Source organism: Gymnodraco acuticeps, unplaced genomic scaffold (genome assembly GCF_902827175.1).
Source record: "Gymnodraco acuticeps unplaced genomic scaffold, fGymAcu1.1, whole genome shotgun sequence".
NCBI classification, from domain to species: Eukaryota; Metazoa; Chordata; class Actinopteri; order Perciformes; family Bathydraconidae; genus Gymnodraco; species Gymnodraco acuticeps.
In genome coordinates, this window is record NW_022992126.1 from 4,094,241 (window position 1) to 4,116,444 (window position 22,204).

Genomic DNA, 22,204 nt, shown 5'->3' on the forward strand with positions numbered 1-22,204 from the left:
TGGTGCGCACTGATGCGTGATGTTACAAATATTTCATAACGTTTGTACTAAGTGAACAATTAAACCCTTCGTGATGGTGATTTGCACGGGAAGACCTCAGAGGTTTGAGAAAAGCAGAGAGAAGTTGGGAGTTTACTGTTTAAGGCTTTGAAGAGTTTAGAAAAGTTGGCAACCACACACAGTCAACTCATACTACACAGCAGCAGAGAAACACAGCCAGTAACCACGGCAGGAGGAGTGGGAACAGCAATAAGAAAAGGGGTGAACAGGGGCAAGAATAACAGACACTTAGTAGGAACAGAACATAAAAAAACGGGTATGGGGAAAAATAAACGAGGAGCGGATATTAGAAGAGGGGTAGGGAACAAACCTTAAATAGAAATAAAAGCGTGGGATTGAGGACAAGGGAAAGAATGGAGGATTAAAACAATTGTTTACCTGAGCGGAGCTGCTTGATTCGTCCGTTGTTATTGGACGTGTTGACTGGCAGGAAATCTTTGAACCAGGTAATTTCTGGGTCAGGGTTACCGCTAGCAGCACAGAGCATAGTGGCGGTTCGAGAACGCTCAACCACTTTCAGCTGGGGACCCATGTCAATGGTGGGGAACCCTGAGGGCAGCTGGTCCTCTACAAGGATGAAAACACAAGTTAAACAAAGCAGGAAATATACATTTCAAATGTGTTATTTTTAATGGATTAGAAACAGGACGCTTTTTCTTTATATGATATAATATATACAATATTATATTGTTACAGTAGTTTTTCGTACAACGTATACAGTATGTGACACATATCCATGAGGCTGAACCTGTCAATCTTAAGGTTTTGCTTCTTTTACAGTAGGTTTATCTATGTGCATGATTGCATGTTTGGTGGATTTTGTTACTGTCAGATGTAGCCAGGCCAGCTGTAGAATTGCTGCTGGCTGTAGCTTCATATTTAACATTCATATTAGAGCAGTATCAGTTTCTCTCCTATCTTCCCAACATGTCAATCAATTTTAATTGCAGTGAGTTTTCTGACATGTCCCTAAAGCAGATAGATGTTCGAAACAAGACAAAACATGATTCTTAATACACAACTGCCTTCAGCTCTGAATTGACACCGAGCAGGTTGAGGCACTTGTCCAGAGTGAAAAAGGAAACTGGCTGGTCAAAATAGATTCAATTTAGAGCCAAAATATTTTTCCAACTGGCCAGGAGCCTGGAGGCAAGACTTTTGAGGAATAATAGTAAGGTCAAATATAATAAGTAACATTTCATTCCCCCATGACAAACTATCTTCAAAAAGCTTCAGGCAATGGCTCTTCAAATATAAATAAATGGAAACTCAAATACTCTCTATTCTGCTGGGACTCAGTTTGAGCTAAACTTTTTGTCCTGCTGCTCAGTCTGTTGCACATAACCCTCTCTGGAAGCACTTTGCATGAATCAAATAGGAGAATCAAATAATTATGCATCCACTGGGACTTGCACCCTTTTGGGATTGGCAAATCAAATGTGAATTCATAGACATCGGAGGCAATTAGATCCAACATGATGAGTCCTTTCACTGAGATAACACAAATCAAAGGCATTAAAGCTCCCATGTCATGGCCTTTTCTACTGATCATAATTCCATTGTTGAGGTCTACTAGAATAGATTTATATTGTGCAATTTTCCAAACTCACATTGGTTATAGTATGTGTATTCACTCTCTGTCCGAAACAGCTTGTTGGAGCTCCTGCCCCCCCCCCCCCCTCCCTCCCTATGAGCCCACTGTGCTCTGATTGGTCAGCTCGCCCACTCTGTTCTGATGAGTCCACCGTTACAGTGGAACATCATTGATTATGTGTTACAATGGCGTTAGCAGCCAGAAAATGACACCAGTAATGACAAACAGATGAGAATGCTGCGTGGGGTCTGGGTGCCGTGTTGGCGGGACATTGCGAGACATCGTGAATGGACGCGGGAAGGGGGGGATGCTCAGGGGGCTGCAGCACCCCAATCTACGAGGCTCCACTAGCACCCGAACCCCCAAACGCGGCGCACCTACAGTGTAAGCGCGCCACAGTTAGTTTCGCCGCTGCGAGGCACAACTAGCACCCCCCCCAGCGTGTCACAGTTTTGCCGCAGAGAGAGTGTGTGTGTGTGAGGCATGTGTGTGTGTGTGAGGAACTCTATACGTATGGGCACGTCACCATACCCAGGAAGAAAAGAGAAATCTCCAACGAGGCGTTCTGGGGCAGCATAGATAGGTCTTTTCTGTGTTAGAGTTTTACTCGCTACGGTGTACTTTGAGGGTTTGTGACTCTGCAGACCGTTTACATGCATAAAAACCTTCATAACACCCAAGGGGATGGGTAATAACCGGAAAGCATGACATGGGACCTTTAAGCCAACTTCATTCAACTGAAGGAGAAGACTTAGGGAAGAGGAGGGGACATCACCTCGAGGAGGGGGGAGGGTCAAAGGCACCTACACTTTATTTAGATGGAAAAAACAGTATTCACCCTTGGAATCAAACGTGTTAAAAGCAAATACATTTGATAAAAATAATTCTTTACTTTGTTCACCGCTACACTTTATAACTGCGGGGTAAAATGTCAGATTCATGAGTCATCCATAATAACGTGGATAAAGATAGACATGGTGAAAAGACAGATGAGCAAGGAGCGTACGTTCCTGCATGTGTTTGCATTTGATCTGGAAGGCAGTCTATTTTCTCCCATTTAAAAAAAAACAAGAATCCCTTGTGACTTTATCCCTCTCAACCACACAGAGCCTCATTAACGGGAAATCCTAGCGCTGAACCTTGCCAAAGAGATGCTAATTCTGGTACTTGCCCATCGAACCATAGCCGACGGGTCGTGAGACACTGGCTTTGCGAGTGCGTGTGTGGCCTTTTAACAGCTTTGGTTTCAATCAATCAGAGAACGGCCGACAAACGGAAACAGGACATAATAAACCAAGAGAACAAGATCAGAAGGTGTTTTGTGTGTACTACTGTGTCTGTGTGGGCGGGTGGTAAAAGAGGGCAAAAGTGCAAAAAAAGAAAAGAAAAGAGAGTTAGAATGAAAATACAGTGAGACAAAAAAAGAGTGACAGAGAGGAAAATAAAGAGAGAACAAGGGGAGTGGGGAAGAGGAAAAACAGACAGAAAGGGAGAGAGAAACACAAGGGACCCATACAGCATAAACAATCCTGACTCTCTCCGCTTTCATTATGCAACGCTTACTTCAAAGCCATCCCCTCGTAGGCAGGAATAACGCATTCTATTTCATCTACCTGGGGTGGGACACTGCACTGAACGTTGAGGATGCACAGTTAGAATGCTACCTCCCTGAGATCATGCATCTCTCTCGGCCCCTCTTCTACAAACCACTCACCGGCACAGAACAAACGAGAGTTGCAGATATGGATGTGTAAGTAGAGGTGTGTGCAAGAACCAAAAGCACAGACGGAGAACGCACATACTTTCATGAGGGTGTTAAAAAATACGACAAGGTTCTTTCATTTAAAGCTGACAAGGTGTGAAGTAAATATAAGGACAAATGTTTGAGGGACTGATTGAATGAGTTGATGCACACACACGTTGATGCATGCACATACTGTAACCAGCTCCCCCCCATCCATCATGGGACAGGTGTAAGCAACACCAACGTGGGTTTGGGACACAAAGCTGCTCCAGTGGTGTGTGTGCGCACTGCTGAACAGTAAAGTACCCCCTGAGGTCAGAGCAGATGCGAAAAACGCTACACTCCCTTGTTGACGGAGCCTTCCACACATCCCACTGTTTCCTTGGATGTGCTCCCACTTCAGTGTTTTCCACTGTGAGAGATCCAGATCATTTCACAGCTCATAGAAATGCCCGGTTTCCCAATCATGGGAACTACCGTGTGAACACTTTCCTCTTTATACAAGACCCAAAAAGAAATCCACACACATAGCTCACTGGATTTGTCATCTGGAAATCTGGAAGACCGTATATTAGAAGCTCATTTGTAATATCAGCACCTGCAAACAAACCTGTTCCTGTCATTCATCACGGACTCAGGGGACAAAACAGGTTACGTGATAGATACAATAACATTAACACTTACGAACTGTTACATTACTTGTGATTATTACATAGTAAAAATGTTGTTGTTGATTTAAGTCTGGGTCAAGTTTTGTGGAGCCACGGTTTGTTACAGTGTGTGAATGGTCAGTTTTGACCTTATGAGTCTGTGTGTGTGTGCATGTGGTTTGAGTGTCACTATGGCAAAATGTGGTCCTGCAGATTCCCTACTGTAGCGGGAAATACCACAGAATCGGTTTGAGTACTTTTCCAGGTGCTTATATTTCTGTCTGAGGTCAGAGTTGGTTAAGACACAGTCACAAGTCATTAAGTAAAAAATGGGTGTGGTCGAAGCAAGGATGCAGGAAGTTGGCGGTGTGGTAAGAAGAAGTCCCCTGGATCGATGTGGCATTGCGGCTGTTGTAGTTAGCTGGTTATTTGTATGACTCTCATTACGTCATTAGGTTGTTTTGGTAGGCTGCACAATATCTTGTTGCAGCTACATTGTGAGAAGACAGACGCGTTTTTAATCCAAGTATTATCTGTTGAGCTAATGTGTACCCACTTTGTTGTTCAACTTTCAATTATATTACCATTTGTACTGTACTCACACTCTTTTATCTTAAAATAAAGTTGTCTACACACTCTCGCTTCTCTGATAATCTGAACACTCAAGTTTCTTGCCCCTTCAGACTTTATGTCGATTAAAAAGAACTTAACAACTTCACTTTGCAATTTTTAGACTGTATTACTTTTTCCGAGACTCATTCATTAATTCAAACAGCCACACGCTCCACTTTTACCGAACCATGAATTATACAGTATGGGAATGAACACTGGATCCTAAAGCATATAATTGCTCTCAAGTTCATTATTATTTCAGACATTGTCAATCACGGCCGTTTACTGGAAGCCAAGATTTCAATTAGCCCGGTTCTTATCCTCAGTAATTAAGCTGGCTGACCTTAACACCGGATCCTCCTGTCTGACAGACAGACACTCACCAGTGGGAGCGGTGTCTTTACAGAGCCAGAGGAGACAAGGAGAACATGACTGACAAGACTCGGTGTGTTGGGTGAATATGGTGTGTGTATGTGTGTGTTCGTATAGGTGTGTGTGGTATCACATGTGTGTGTACTTTGCCACTGACATTTGCACTGACAGTGTATCAGGGGCTATTAGCAGCTCCCAGGTGGCCTCTTATTCATCCACAACACAATGACTCCTCAGAGGAGGCAGAAAGAGGAATAATCACTACATAAAGACTGACTGCCTAAGATTGAGGATAGGTTTGTGTGTGTTTTTTTTCCTATGTGTGCGTGCATGAATGGTTACGTTTTCGATAAAGATTAGACAACGAGCCCATAGCTTCCATCAAGGGAGGAAGGAAAAATCTAAAATAGATGCAGGGACACATAAGCAAGAGCACATGCAGTTGCACACACATACACACAGTACAAGTACGAAGACAACCAACGTGAGACAGGAACGATGCTGGATGGATGGAGCGAACGGCAAAGAAGATGCAAAGAGTTGGGACTGATGTGAATAATTTAGAGGTTGCTGGTTGTAGTGGACCTAAGAGCATATTGAGGGAGAACGAAGAGAAAAAGAAGACAGACAGCCAGATAGAGAGTGAGAGAGAAAGGGAGAAAAAAGGAGCAAAGTGTAATGAAAAGTCAGAGAGAAAGTGTAGAGTGAAATACAGCGTAACAGGGAATGAACTTTAGAGACTAAAACACAGACAGACGAGATGGAAGAGAAGAGAGTGGAGAGGAGTAACTGTAGACTATGTTATTATTAACCCCTCAGAGAGACAAGAGGGGGAATAGCGAGATAGAGGGGAGACGAGATGGTAGAACAATGGGCTGCACGTCCTTTCCGCCATGAGCATGCTGTAAAGGCAGGCGATGTGATTATCCACACTTGAGCACTTCACTCACTAATCACTCTTGAGCTTCAAACTCCCGGTACATAATGTTCTCCTAATTGGACTCCACTAACACTAACATCACTATGTGCATTAATGGACTCCACTAACACTAACAAACCATCTACTGCAGTGGACCCAGGCTTACACTTGCCTATAACTGTATATCTACATCTGAGAAAAACATCCAAAAAGCCTTGACTTCTTCTCCATTTAAGTTTGAAGAACATGCTTGAAAATGTGTATAACTTAATATAAACCACCTTCCTTATTTGTTCAGTTAATATTTAATCCGACTAGTTATAACATCACAGGGATGTTCACTTGTTGTTAACCCTTATGTTGTGTTGGGGTCTCCAGTGGCCCGTTTCAAGTGACACCTACTGTACCCTCTAGTTTTTTTTTTATTGGAACTATAGTTAATAATATAAAGTTGTAAAAAAAATCTGGGGGGTGAAATTGTATTCTAATATTAGTCAATAATATAATATTAGTAATATTATAGTCAGATAACATAATTATCCACTTTCTTCACTATAGGGAATATAATGAGTGAATTTAATCCCATTTTCTTCTTAAAATATGTGTTTTGTGGGCCATAAATAATAAAATGAAAACAGGATTGTGAGGTTGTGAATCATAATAAGTTAGTGATGATGTAGTTAAAACAATATTGGATGATAGTCATTATTTTTGAGTGTTTTGGACTTAGATGAATCAATGTTGAACACCATGAACGGAAACAGCTTTCGAACACAACACAAGGGTTAAAAGACAATGTTTTATGTGATTGATGGATTTACAATCCAAGAATGATCTTTTGTGGTTTTCTTCGCAGCTATTGAAACAATGTGATTGAACAGCTGATAAGAATAACAGCTTGCATGGATGTTCACACTGACCTCTTAGTACACTCAGTCGGGTTGAAGCAGTGATTTCTCCTGCAGAGTTAGAGGCGTGACATTCGTAATAGCCTCATCTCTCGGGGTCCTTAGCGGCTGGATCCTTAGGACCGAGCCGGACCCGTCGTCAAAACTCTATTACCTGTTAGTGAGAAAAGACATTGAAAAAGTCAATATAACATATCTAACAATTTATCAAAACATACTGTATAAGACTGTAGTGATTAACCGACAGAAAACGATCACCTGAATCTGCAGTAACCAACGCTCCTTTTATTAGCATCTTTAAGCTTATCTTTTGGTTTTACCACCAGTTATGGTTAACTTTTAACCGGTCTCATCATAATTTTTGGCCGCTGGCACTTTTATTTAAAGTTAAAAAGTTAAAAAACTCACTTTAGACAAACTTTCTAACGCAAGGCAACATACAATGTTAGCAACTAGCTGGTGAACATAATAGAGCATTTAATAGCTACAGAACCAAATATGTATCAGATGTTAGAGAACCAAATAAATACATCTTAAAGACAGTGAATATTCGACTTGCATTTATCAGGTGTACAGAAACACAACTTCTAAGGAATGCTAAAGTATCTCAGTGGATGTTTAAATGGGAAAATGTTGCCAATACTACTGTAACACTGATAAGCAATATGTTAATGTTGTATTTAAAGCTGTATTTGCAGCGTCATTACACACAATTTAAAAAAAGATTTCAGGCAGCCCCAGAAAAGCCATCCACTGAAAGAAAACGTTTAACAATTTTTGTATTTAAAAAATGGAGAAGAGATGGTGAAAAAATCATTATATTTGATGTTTATGTAATATGTTATAACATGACATTTTCCTCAAATAAGGGATTGGACATTTTGAATACTCTTGCTAAGTTAAATACAAGCATGTATCAGATTCTGAATTCTGAGAAGGTTTCTGATGACTGAAAATCCAATAAAAGGAAATCCCTCAACAACTCCAGGCTGGCAGGACAGAAAAGGGGGAATAAAAAAACATTCTGAGATTATATAGGTTGGATTAAAAATAAAATATCTCCTCGAGTGATTTAATCACAAACAGGAGGACTTCAAGATGAACTCAAACCTGGGAGGAAACTCGACTTATTAAAGTGAAAAAAAAACACCGTGGGCTCAGGGTGACAATGAGTTGGTGGGGGTGGGGGGGGCACTGATGCAACAACTCCATCTGAGAGTGACTTGTGGAGGAGGGGAAATCATTCAAAGGTTAGAGCCTTCAGGGAAACTATAAGGCTGATCATATGAGACTCTCATATACTGTAGCCCAAGGCATCCTCTGACATATGAAAGTGTTGGAGCAGATAACATTTCACACACTTGTATAACCTTTGCGGTACAAATGGAGAAAAAGCAGATAAACTGATCAAATCTTAAACAGTACAACTTTGATTTTATAAACAAACTGGTAGGTGTTCAAGCCACTCCCCCAAAAAAAAAGGAAGTTACCCTTTTTTCAATTATTGACTTAAATGTAAAATTGAATTGCAATAAATACAGTGCCAACAATACACCTTTCTCTCTGTGGGCACTCTGATGGTAACTGCTACCATTAATGAAGTATCTGTCCAAAACTAAGCTCTGAAACGGGCTATGAGTTAGCCGTTTATTTTTAAACAGTCCAACCAGTTATTGTTATTGTTGTATTGTTATTTTCATTATCGATTTATCCGAGGATTAGTTTGATTAGTGGATCATTTGATAAATAGATTATTTATTTTGGTGAGTAATTACACAGAACCAAATGGACAAGTCTCAACCCAAAAGTTTATTATCACATTAGATAAGGAAGCAGCAAATAATCCCAAACGGAAAGCTGCAACTAGAAATATCTGGCAATTGTGCTGGAGAAATTACTTTTCAGAACCCAAGGAGACACCAATAATTACTTACTTCTCAGTGATTCCTCAATCAGTACATAATAGTTTCACATTTTGAGAATCAGGCTTATTTGCCTTCTTGTTAGGAGTTAGATGAGAAGATTGACTCCACTCTTCAATTCAAAGTTACAGTTATGGTTTTGTCTAAAGGTCAAAACAACTTCTAGCGCAAATACAACTCTCAAACACACACATTAAATATTGTTTTTTAAATTAGAACAACAAGTTTATGAGTAAGTTGTGTTTTCTTACTTTATTAAAAGCAAAGCTTGCCTTACCTGGAAAATCCTTTTATTCAAGAATATCATTTATTCCTAATTGTTCCTAAATGTCAAACCATTCCTTTAAATTATTCTTTGATTAATGCAATTATTATTCCATTTTGTTTTATTTTGATTCATTAAAGGTGGGGTAGGTAATTTTGGAGAAACCAGCTCGAGTGCGCTAGAATTTGAAAATACACCTTACAGAGCCCCTCCTCCAACACACACACGAACGTGCACATGACCAATGAGGGCACGAGATAAGTTTGTGCACAGATGGAAGGCTGACAGGCAGGTAGGCCATCAAGTTATGTCAGCCGGGCCGGCTCTCAGATATTGGTCGTGCTTTCTACAGTACTACGGCTTCCAGAGATTACATTTTTTTATGAATTTTTGTGTCAAAGCACTTAAGATATTCATTGCTATCGGGATGTTAAGAGCATTCCATGGAATTTAACAAAAAGTGTATCTCGAGCCGGTTTCTCAAACTTATCTACCCCACCTTTAATCAATAATCTACAAAATAGCTCCCATTTTAAGTTGCCAATATTATTGCTTGAGTTAAAACGTGTTTCTATAAATTAAAGGTTAGAAAGGCAAACAAATAATATTAAACACACATTAATAAACCACTGAGAACATTCATCCTGCAGTGAACCTGAGTTGTGGTTTAGTATTTGAATACGAACCTAGTCCTTTTTCCCTATGCAGATTTCAGCATGAAAAGCGGACGATAGGCTTTTATCATACAAAAGGACTAAATTAATCATCCATCATTAGTGTCTGAGGATCATACCTCAAATCTCTGGTTGCTGACTTTTTTGCCTTTCTTGTTCCAGACAATCTTGGGCTGTGGATCCCCTGCGGCCTGGCACACAAAGGAGGACACTCCCCCCTGGACTCCTGTTTGATCTTCTGGGGTTCGTGTAAACTTGGGGGGTGCTGTGTGAAAAGATGTAAACAAAAGTTAAGCGAAGTTCCAACCCAAAATGTAGCCGTTTGTGTCAATGGTCCTAATGCGATTGACATTACCTTTCATAATAATCTGACCAGCATTCACACATACATTCACATTTCCTCCAATGGGTTATTCCCCAAGGGTGAGTTTATTATACATACTGTATGTGTACATTGTGTGTAGCTCTATTTGAGTGATATCTGAGACCCGGGGTGTGTGTATGTGTGTGTGTGTGTGTGTGTGTGTGTGTGTGTGTGGACTCTTGGAGTATGCATGCACCTATATCTCTCTCTCGGAGTACAGTAGTACGGTGGGCTTTGTGTCTGTGTGCGTATATCCTCCATGTGTTTCCCTCTGTCCGTGAAACACCAAAGAAGCTTAATATTTCTGTGCCATAAAGGATTTATGAAGACTTACTTCTGACATGACCACTAAAGCCCCTCATTCCGGGGGACGCCAACAATATCATAACCGCAGCCTCCGCTGGATTGTGACATCAACAAACATCAAAAGATTCGGCACGTCAGTCACGGCACGTCACCACCAGCTCACCTAATGGCATTCCAGCCAAACCAGAAAATCCCTACTTAAGGGCTTACTGCCAACCGCCCTGACAAAGGGAGATAATTGCTTTTTGCTGTTTAAAAGGAGGGAGGGAGAGAGAGAGAGAGAAAGGCTAAGCTTTTTGAGGGAAGGAGAGAAAAAGAGAGAAAGCGTGTGCGTTTAAAAGAGTGGGGAGTACTGAACAGAAGAGTGAGGGAGATAAAGGGAACTAGCGAGAGACAGATGGAGAGCAGAATGGGTAAGGAGGAGACTGCATGAGCGGCAGAAGTGGAGAGAGAGAGAGAGAGAGAGCGAGAGAGAGAGGAAGATGAGCAGGAGTTGGACAGGAGAAAGAGAGAGAGAGAGAGAGAGAGAGAGGAGAGAGAGAGAGAGAGGAGAGAGAGAGAGAGAGAGAGAGATAGAGAGAGAGCAGAAAGGAGAGAGATAGAGAGGATAGAGTGTGAGATAAAGTCAGAGAGGGTGAGATAAAGTCAGCGAGAGTGAGGGAGGAAGAGCCAGATGTACTGCAAACATGGTCGGAGAGCCCCAAGCTGCCAATCACTCTACACCTCACTGGCTCAATGGCCAAATACTCCTCAGTGAATCGAGTAGTGTGTGTATGTATGTGTGCGCTGTTGCATTTCTACATCTGCTTACTTTCGCAAATGCATAAGCCAACTTAAGTATATATACACAAAACTGTGCACATAAGTCAGCATGCCTGTGTGAGTTAGATATGTACTAGCGCCTAAAGGATTACTTGATTCAATGAATGGTCGATGAACAAACAATTACTGACAACAATTGTGATGAGTGATTTATCGATGAAAGGTAACATATTTTTGGGCATTTGGTTGACCACAAAATGAAGATGTCAGGTGGTGCTTTGGGAATTGGTAACTTTTTTCTGATTGCATGAAAACGACCCCATTGATTAATCAGAAAATAGATAAACTGATGATCATCTAAGAATGGAAATAATGCTCAATTGCAGTCCTGATATATTCATTAATAATTGGATGCACACGATTTCTAAATGCATGCCACCAAACTCTACACGCTCAGTCTCGTGGTGTGTGTGATGCTTGAGCGAGTCGACAAATGTGCGTGTGCCCATCTGAGGGAGAAAAAGAGTGATATAAAAAAGAGAGAGGGAAACAGAAAGAATGAGGAGTGGGAGAATCGCTCTCTTAATCCTCTTGCTAATCTCTCCCTCACAAAACAAATGAAAAGTCTAAAGCCAGCAGAGCCATACTAAAAGGCACGGTAGATCTTTCAATTGCTTTTTAAAAAAAAAATCTTTCCCCCTACTCTTCATCTTTCTAGCACGATCCCTCTCTTCATATATCTCCTGTTAATTGTCTTATGTTCTCTCTTTCTAATATTTCCCCTATCTTCTTCTACCCGCCGCCTAATTCTTTGCCACTGAATCACTTCTTTCCCCCGTCACAGCTGCTCTCCTTGCTCCTTCTTTCATCCTCTTCCTTGTTACTCTTCTCCTTCTCCTCCCTCCATCTCTGGGGTGTTACATAAGTCTTCCTGTCACATTGACTGACTTAATGAGGAGGGGTTGGGGGTGCAACCGTATGCTCCACCACTTCTCCCAACTCGCTCTCACAATTTCTCTTCCTTCTTATTTCTTCTCCTCCCCTCTCTCTATGGGCTCCCATCTTCCCTTTCTTTACTCCTTGTCTCCTTTCCCCTGCTCCAAATGTTGTTCTCCAAATCCATCCTCCCTGTTTGCCTCCTTATTCTATCCTTCTACCACTTATCTGCTCTCTATTTAGGATATTTTGCCAACATCATCAGGTCTTTTTGGTTTTTGCTGCTAGGTCGGATTAAGCATTGACATTTAGGCCAAGTTAGGGAGGGCTCAAGCTCAAAAGGGCACTTCAATATTTGTAGCCCTTTTAGTGGGGGAAGGGATGCCTGATGGTTTATTTATTTCATGGACCTAAGATAACAATTTTTTACTTGGACAAATGAATATGAGAACTTGGGGTGGGCACTTTGCAGCAGTCTCATGCTTAGGTGCTCTTGCATGTCGCCTTAGCCTTCCTTTTCCCCCTCAATATGACCCAAGATGGAAATGTGGAGAAACTCTACTGAGTGGGGGCTGCAGAAAGAGATTAAGATGGAATTAGACAGTGCCAATCTTTTCCCTCTTGGTTTGTGTGTGTGTTTGTGCGTCGGATGGAGAGTGGCCTACATACTGTAAAGGTCACCATACAGTGGATCTGATCTAAACAGCAGATGGCAGGGATTACAAAGTCAGCTCCTCTCTCCGGATCACTTTCGAATCACGGCTGAAGACGTGTGATAAACTCTGATTCCAAGGTCAAAGACTGTCTGTCTTGTGGCATGTTGAAAACAATATTGATTGCATACATGGTATGGACTTTTTCATTCACACAGTATATTGCAAATATGACAAAAGTGCATTTATACAGTATGAATGCAACAGTTTTTCTCGATAATCCTCCTTAAATTAAATTGCAAACTGTACCGGGGCTATTGAGGTTCACTGGAGTAGAAAAGAAGACAAATTGCAACATGAAGCTAATGACACTTTGTAGGAAGTGTCAGGGACACTGGCAGATGCTGTCTTAACCTAGAGGCACAAAGGATAGAGATCCAGTTTGTAAGAACAGATGCTAGCACAAACCTTCAGGGAGTATGATTTACGAATATAGTGTATTAAGATGGAACATATGTATAGATTAAGAATAAAAGACATATTTGGGAGTAAATACAGATGCACGTCTTGAGTTTAAAAGTTAAAAAGTATATAAATTAAAAGTGATAAATAAGGCGTTTCCATGATGCAAGAAAGCATTAAGCATGATATTCCAACAAAGCAAACCAACAAACACAATGGATGCAGTGGCACAAAATAGCCACGTTCACACCGGAGTACTTTTCCCACAATAGTTCACCAGAACTACGATATATTTGCGTTCACACCAAAAAGCCCAAGGAACTAAATTAGTTCATGAGAACCTTTTTACCCCCCTTTTCAGTCCCTGCTAGAGAGCAGGTACTTTCGTGGGAGAAAAAGGTTCCTATGTCTGATTGGCTGGGCGGATTGCAAACCACGCCCCGTAAAACTCCCAAAAAGTTTTGTGAAGCCGCCATTTTATTATCCTCGCATTAGCATTATTAGCATTAGCATTAGCCCAGCGCTCAAACACAGAGAGACTAATTTATGGCAACACAAAATAAAACATGGGAGCGGTGGAGACGAGGAGGTGTCGGCGTTCTGGCGATTTACTACTCGGAAGGGTTCAGTAGCCAGTCCCTAACTCCGGGGACTTCCGGCCGGGGATTTTGGGCGGCAGTATCATGGATGTATATTAAGATATATACGCGTATGAGTATACACTGTGAAGTTGTTGGCCTGCCAGTAAACCCGAAGCAGAAGAAGAAGAAGTGACGTTAGCGGCTTCATTTGCCTAATCCACCCCCAGGGATTTATTCCGGTGAATGCGATCTGTATTTAGTTCATGAGAACTAAAGAGTTCTCATGAACAAAGTAAGTAACAAGTAACAAATTAGGCAAGAAAGCTTTGAGATGCTGGATGATACTCAGCTAAAAATCACAGATAAAGAATATAGAATTACGAGATAAATATAGAGCGCATCGCCTTCAGACACCTTCATAGATGATCCTGGGTGTTTCTGAGTTGGCGTGGACAAGTGGATAAACAGTTTATGTGAGTATTCATGTCTGCGTTTTGTAAGTTTTGATCACATCTGAAGGGTCTGCTCCGGATGTTGGTACAACTTTCCAAGCATATGTGCCTGCGCCTCACATTTTCCTGCGTACGTGTGTGTGTTCATGTCGATAGTTAAGCACGTAATGAGTAATTTACAGTCCTTGCCAGGGAAAGATCAAGCTGCATAGTGGGGTGGTGGGCGGTTTGCTGATGTTAGAACTGAGTCAGGCTTGTCAGACACGTCGAGGAACGAGGCCAATACCAGGGCCTGATCCGAGGCCATGATAGTCAGCCGCGAGTGTGGGTGGGCAGCTAGCCAGAACCATAACTTAAAACTAGGGCCGGGACTCGATTAAAACAAATAATCTAATTAATTAGAGGCTTTGTAATTAATTAATCGAAATTAATCGCATTTTTAATCACATAAATATTTGACCTGAGAACAGTGAGAAGCAATTTTTTTCACATGGATTTTAGTATACCATTAGGCGCATTCACACCGCAGTACTTTTCCCACAAAGGTTCATGAGAATTTAGTTCATGAGAACTCTTTGAACCTGGGGGAGGATTAGGCAAATTAAGCCGCTGACGTCACTTCTTCTTCTTCTGCTTTGGGTTTACTGGCAGGCCGCAAACCACTTCACGGCGTATACTGCCGCCCAAAGTCCCCGGCCGGAAGTCCCCGGAGTTGGGGAAGGCTTCAGTAGAAGCTGCTGGGACTCCCAGCAGCTTCTACTGAAGCCTTCCGAGTAAATCGCCAGAACGCCGACACCTCCTCATCTCCACCGCTCCCATGTTTTATTTTGTGTTGCCATAAGTTAGTCTCTCTGCGTTTCTGCGCTGGGATAATGCTAATGCTAATAATGCTAATGCGAGGATAATAAAATGGCGGCTTCACAAAACTTTTTGGGAGTTTTACGGGGCGTGGTTTGCAATCCGCCCAGCCAATCAGACATATAGCTATTTTCTCACAAGAGAGCCGCACGAAAGTCCCTGCTCTCTAGCAGCTCTCTGCTCTCTAGCAGGGACTTTCGTGGGGGTAAAAAGGTTCTCATGAACTAATTTTAGTACCGGCTCTTTTTGGTGTGAACGCGATAAAGAGGCTAACGTCCACGCTAGCTGCTATATGTTTTGCATTGAGGTGATACTTGAGGCTTGATGTGCTGCGGTGATATGCGAATTCCTTTTTGCATAATTTGCACACAACCGTGCTCTTATCGACGCTTCCATCCGTCCGTTTTTTAAAACAACATTTCCCACTGTTGTTCACTGTGGTTTGTTGTTGTCTGAAGTCATGAACGTTAGTTGGTGCTCCAGTATAATCGGTACGCCTGAAACTCATCCAGTGAGAAACGTTCCGCGGTGCAAAAATAAGTGCGATTAAAATGCGTAAATTTTTTTAACGCGTTAATTTTTGTGTAATTAATTAATCTTAATTAACGCGTTAAAGTCCCGGCCCTACTTAAAACACATTATAATCAAACAGACATATTAAGAGGCTGAGCAATTATCAACTGCTAGCTTTCGTCCTGTAAATGAAATTGGTTTGCTATAGGGCCAATAAACACAGAGAGACAGTTATCATTCTGCTCTTATAAGTGTCAATGGTAAAACAATTGGAAAAATGGGCCATTTTAACATGGGAAATTTGATTCTACATGATTAAGTTCCTTCGTTTTTTTATTTTTGATAATACTTCACATTGGAGATTAGGTGATTTATCAAGTTTAATGAATGTCCATCTGCATCAGTGTCTCTATAATCTGTATTTATTATTTTGCTGTCAAAAACAGTTTTCCTCGTATATAAAATTGCATGCTTATTGATGATACTTTGTCACTTTCTGTATGATTATAGATCTGCAGTTGTATGGACAACTTCAATCTGACGTCACCAAGAATCACTTTCACAATGATGCAATAGGAAACAAATAAGATGCACTTTTACTGCCGATAGTGATGCATGTCCAATTAGCATGCCACTTACCCACCATAGCTGCCCCTGGGCCAGGCTAGTGCCGAGTTAATCAGGGTTAATTTGTCAGAAACACAAGGGGAGGATTTAATCAAATGGGGTCTTCTTTTATACACAGATCATTAGAAACACATGGCCTATCCACTGGGTGCACAACTTTACTGGGTCAGGGCTGGCTTCCCATAAAGATGAACAGAGGGTTTTCTCAGTGCTGGTCACAGTGTATTACTCACACACCACTGCTCTGCTAAATTAGAGCTAAACTGAAGCTATCCAGGCCTCTTCACAGACGGGTGCACCTGCTAAGCTAATGCTAAGCTAACGCTGGTCAGTTCCTTTTACTCATGGATGGACGCACAGCTATGCTAGCTGCTAATAACCTTAGTGCTGTGGGCTGGGAACCCAGAACACTGAGAAGCTTCAGCAGCTGGACGGCTTCATTCTCTTTCAAATCAACATGGACTTTCCTTCTCTCTGCCTTTTTTGCCTCACTCATGGATTGACATTTGAAGATAATATTGCAGAACTTTTTAGAAGTACAAACGCTCACTTTACTATGAGAATTGAGAACTGAGTATGAGAATATTATTTAAATGTATATTCTGTGTCCTTTACCCAGGTTATCAACAGTAGACTGCTCCTAAATCGTGCCGAAAACAGTTGGCATTATAACATAGCTTTGATTGGCATTTCGATTTTGTGTATACGACTTCTGATTTTTTTTTATGTGACCCATTTCTGTCACCTTCTATGGAGAGTTATTTGCAGATGATGGAAAGAGGTCATTAAGCATTTAAATTAGCCCTTTTATTTTTTAAAGGTTAATGCCATATACCAGATGAGTATAAGCTGGCACATTACAACTGGAGCTACATTTGAATACAAAGCAATAAAGTATTCTAGAAAGACAGCATGAATTATTTAGATAATGAATTAGATTAATTTGACAATAAACGGGAAGTTAATTAAAAATAAGGAAATTAAAGGACAATTGTGTAAAAAATGTTATGCTCATTTCTTATATTACTTATACAACACCACTGAAGTTTAACCATCCCAATGTCTGAACATGTCTTGTTTATAATTTGATTGGCAGAGAAAACTAAATTAATTGAATATACATATATCTTTTACCTGACCCCGATATTAAGAAAAGTGAATCACCTGCCCCCTCCCTTTTCATATAAAAGCTGTATATCATCAATTTACAAATATTGTTTTTGGGTCTCCTCGTGCAACTATAAAACTTTACAAGTTTATCTAATTTGTTTACAAATCACAAGCTGATTTTAAACTATTTTTTCTTTGTCCAGTCGTTCAGTTTAAACAAACAAGAAATCATATGGTAATGGTTACAATTCGGACAGAGCTAGGCAAGCTGTTGCCCCCTGTATCTGTAAGCTAAACTAAGCTGCTTCTAGTTCAAGATTCATATTGAAGGGACATATATAAAAATCTAAATAATCTCAAGGAATTCCCTACATTTAAGCGAAATAGCATATTATATATTAAATGTTGATGTTTGTCTCAAAATAAAATGAACTATCTATAATATGCTGTTGTATGTGAGGCACCATTTCAAAGTGTCTGTAGTCGTTGTCCATGGATTTAAAAAAACGTTTAGAAATCCTGCCTAAAGACCTACGTATGTTGACCAGTGCAACACTTTGGGACCTTTTGGTGATTTCATCATCACTTCCCAGTCCACAGGAAAAATCCCCTAGTGCCTCCATCGTGATCTAAACTGCAGAGAGCAGATGTTGACATTTTGTCATTGTGTGCAATAATGTCAGACGCGATCTTGCCTTTTCTTCACACTTTCTGTGAGTCAGGCAATATCAATCAATCACAGAAAATAAACACAATCCGTCTAAGAAAATAACTGCTTGACTGTGTTTCTCCCCCTTAACTTATCCTCAGGGGCCAAAACCTTTTACCTCTGTGACCATGCCTCTTCATCTCATGCCAGTGAATCCTGACAGTGCCTCATCCATCAGAAACAAGAAGCCATGAAGCATGCACAAACTTGATACTTATAGCGATCTAATCTCTTGTCTACTCTAAGCATTACACATGCTGGCTTACAAAAACATTTAAATCAGACAACTACAAACACAAGTGTATGTGGCACGACACAAAATCCCTTAATGAAATGCCAAATCTTTGACCCACAAAGTGTAAAACTGCTTCACGGCCTTTCTAAGGGTCTACCATAGAATCACCAACCCCATCAGAGGTAGAAAAGGAACATCTCGATCAGATTTAATTATATAACCCTAAAACACTTATGATGCATTTGCCGAAAAAGGCAAAGTATGAGTATTTTCCGCAAGTACAGGGGTTGTTACAAAAAAGAAGCCTGCCACGTGTTGTGGAAGAACATGTTGCTTTTTAATAGCAACTTAGACCTTTAAACTTAGAACCTAAGGTAAAAGCTGAATGACATACTTCCAGGTAACCAAAGAAGGCTGCTGTCAAAGCTCTTACTGATCCATTCCTCGCTCAAAAGTAGCGGTGGGCGATTGACCCAACCACCTCTCAGATTCCAGTCAACCTCAAGGCCATGGGAGTGCTGGCAATATGGTAGGATGCTGACAGGTTGATCAGTCACCACATGTGCAAGTTCTGCCCTTTCAATGCTGCCCTGGTGCCTTGTCATGTTTGAAAATGTCATTGACAGAAACTGGGAAAAATAGTATTTTAATGATGTGTCTGTTTTAGTTTTTTTTTCCTTAGACTTGGTGGAAAAAGAAATTAGAATAAATAAAACACATAAATGACGTGATGCAAACAGAAGCTAAAGAGTTTCACATTACCAAGAGCCTCCTTGGGTAGAATCCTAAACCACTCTCGTTTTCAAAATGTACTGAAGCACTGGGTTGCAACTCAGCATTGCTTCCTGTAGCCTCTGAAAAAGGATATTTTTTTGTTCTGTTCTGTTCCACACACACACACAAGTTGTATATCAGCTGGAATTTGTACTGTATTGCTACATCCAAGCTGCAAAGAGAAGGATGACAGCTTGTTGGTTTTGGGGCAAACGAGGGTCAGTCAAGTGAACCCTTTTGTTGCATTGTTTCTAGTGGCCCTGAATGACACGCCGGGAAATGCAGTTTCTCTCACAGGGAATCTCACTGCGTACATGGAGCGGTGGCCCAGTTTGTGACGGGATCAGGGCATTACTCGTAATCCACCAGATAGATGTCATATGCATGCACGCGCACACAAACACACTGAGAAACAAACATGGTTGGGAGAGAGAGAGAGCCAGAGACAAAGGGGGGAATAAAATAGGAATTTGAAAAAAAAACGTGCATTTAAACACGCAAAGCTCAGTGGGCTTGTATTACATTACATTACATTACATTTAGCTGACGCTTTTATCCAAAGCGACTTACAATAAGTGCGTTCCACCAACAAAATACAAACTTGAAGAAAACAGAATCATATAAGTACATCAGGTTTCATAGAGCAAAAACATTTCAAGTGCTACTCAACTGGCTTTAGATAAGCCAGCCCTTTATTAGTATATAAGTGCTTTGTTAATAGTTCTATCGCTCGAAGGGAAGTCGAAAGAGATGAGTTTTCAGTCTGCGCCGGAAGGTGTGTAAGCTTTCTGCTGTCCTGATGTCAATGGGGAGCTCATTCCACCATTTAGGAGCCAGGATAGCAAACCCACGTGTTTTTGCTGATGGAAACTTGGGTCCCCTTCGCAGCGAGGGTGCAGCGAGCCGTTTGGTTGATGCAGAGCGGAGTGCACGTGCTGGGGTGTACAGTTTAACCATGTCCTGTATTGTACAGTACTTGTGTGCAGAATGCACATATGGTGCAGTGCCATGCAAGGTTTCCAACGATGCACATGGGATACTGTTCCATCTGATTGCATCCTAATACCCTCAGTCTACTTATGTGTATATGTGTGTATTAGGGCTGCACGATATTGGAAAAAACTGACATTGCGATATTTTTTCCCCCTGCGATATATATTGCGATATGTACAAATACAGGAATTAAAGAAAAGGCAGTTTTTTTTGTCCACAAACCATCCTTTCTTGAACTTTAATGCTATACAATTGGTCTTTTTTTAACTATATTTAACCGGATGAAGGATTTTAGTCACGGGCGTCTGGATCTTAAGTTATCAGAACAACAAGCTGAGCTAGCTCGGTTAGCAGCGCCAAACTGCCCTGGAGAAACACATGAAACTACTTTATTCAGTGTTTTTACCTTTAATCACCGGGTCCGTTTGCTTTGGAGATTTGATTGTGATTGGTGGTTTGCTGTGCATGCAGAGCCTGCATGTCACTCACTCAAGTACCCCTGACATGAGAGTTTTCCTTTTGTAGCAAGCAGCAAAAGGGATCCTCGTGGATTCATCTTCTTATTACAGACACATGCATTTCCTAACATTCGGTCTACCTATGCTGTAAAATGTATTATCTCTTTGATTTACACACGGCATCTATTGCACGTCTGTCCGTCCTGGGAGAGGGATCCCTCCTCTGTTGCTCTCCCTGAGGTTTCTCCCATTTTTTCCTCTTAAACTGTGGGTTTTCTCTGGAAGTTTTTCCTTGTACGATGTGAGGGTCTAAGGACAGAGGGTGTCGTTTTTCTCATACTGATATTCTGAACAATCTGTGCTGTTGTATTTGCTGTAAAGTGTCTCTACTGTAGGCTATTTTTATTATATGTACAGCACTTTGGCTCGACCAAAACTCGTTTATAAATGTGCTATATAAATAAAACTTGATTTGATTTGAAAAGAATTGTAACATGACGTGTTTGAGTTAATTTGCCTACTTAACATCGCACGTCCTAAAAAAAATAATTAAAAAATCGCACTTCCTGCGATGTGAATATCGCGCATATCGCGATTATCGTCACGACACGATATATCGTGCAGCCCTAGTGTGTATGTTTGTAAGTTGTGTACACAAGCATGTGTGTTTATGGTTGAATACAAAATAATGCCTCTTTCCAGACATACAGTAGAGGAGGAAAATAAAATGATGCCTCTATTTTGTAAAAACCCTATAATGCTTGAAATGTATTCCATTTCTTTGGCACTGAGTTGGAGGAAAGATAAGCACACATAAAAGCAATTTTGCGAGTACATTTAACATTTCAATACATGTCAACGAGCAACAAAGATGTCTGGGTCCTGGAGCCTATGTTTGAACTCTTAACATTCAAGTGCTCTTAGTCCCAATGTTGTTATTAAAAGAGGCATTTTATGTCATACACACTGAGATAAAAGGAGAAAGGAACAGCCTTTCGTCCCTTTACCCCCCTAAAGCCCTCTGTCTCTCCTTTCTCACCAGATTATATGGATGTGCGGAGAAGACCCAGAGAGCGAGCAAGAAAAGAGCAATGAAAAAAGTCACAGCGAATGAGACGAGGGCACGGGAAAAAGAAAAATATAGACAGAGGAAACAAAGTGGGACTCATTTCCACCCTCTGTGAGTCTACGCTGCTCTCCTAACTGCTATTGTGAAAGTCTAGGAGCATCATCGTTTTGATGGATGACTGGGCCTTTACTGACCGACCCTGGAACTCACACAGGGGACAAGAGGGCAGGAGGCTGAAAGGAAAACAAGAGTGGTTTGTGGATGTGTGTGCTATAACTCGGGTTTGTGTGACAGTGCAGTTTTAAAACATTACAGGGCTGGAATGGCTGCCTGAAGCCTGTGCTAGCGTACATGTGTGTGTGTGTGTGTTACAGCGTGGCGATGATATATGTCCAGCATCATACCGTACAACCACAAGCCCAGAGCTATGCTGAATTTTCCTTCCAACCAACAGAATGTACCAAACATGCTGCAAATGTATCTGGTTGACATACATTGTTTTTACAATACTTGCCAAAGCAAATGTATACTTATCCAGCACACACTTTAAAAACAAATATGCAAATACAATTCTACTAGACACCACTGTTACCGAGGCCTCCAACAGGATTGCTCCCAGATG

General features: G+C 41.0%; 1 protein-coding gene across 1 annotated transcript in view; it reads right to left on the reverse strand.

Annotated features, from left to right (window-relative positions):
- Window positions 1-22,204, reverse strand: part of ptprdb (protein tyrosine phosphatase receptor type Db) — a 165,327-nt gene that overhangs the window by 40,612 nt on the left and 102,511 nt on the right. The window contains 5 exon segments of the mRNA XM_034203321.1: window positions 439-627; window positions 6,872-6,940; window positions 6,943-7,006; window positions 7,112-7,117; window positions 9,840-9,985. Coding sequence (XP_034059212.1) covers window positions 439-627; window positions 6,872-6,940; window positions 6,943-7,006; window positions 7,112-7,117; window positions 9,840-9,985 — 474 coding nt within the window.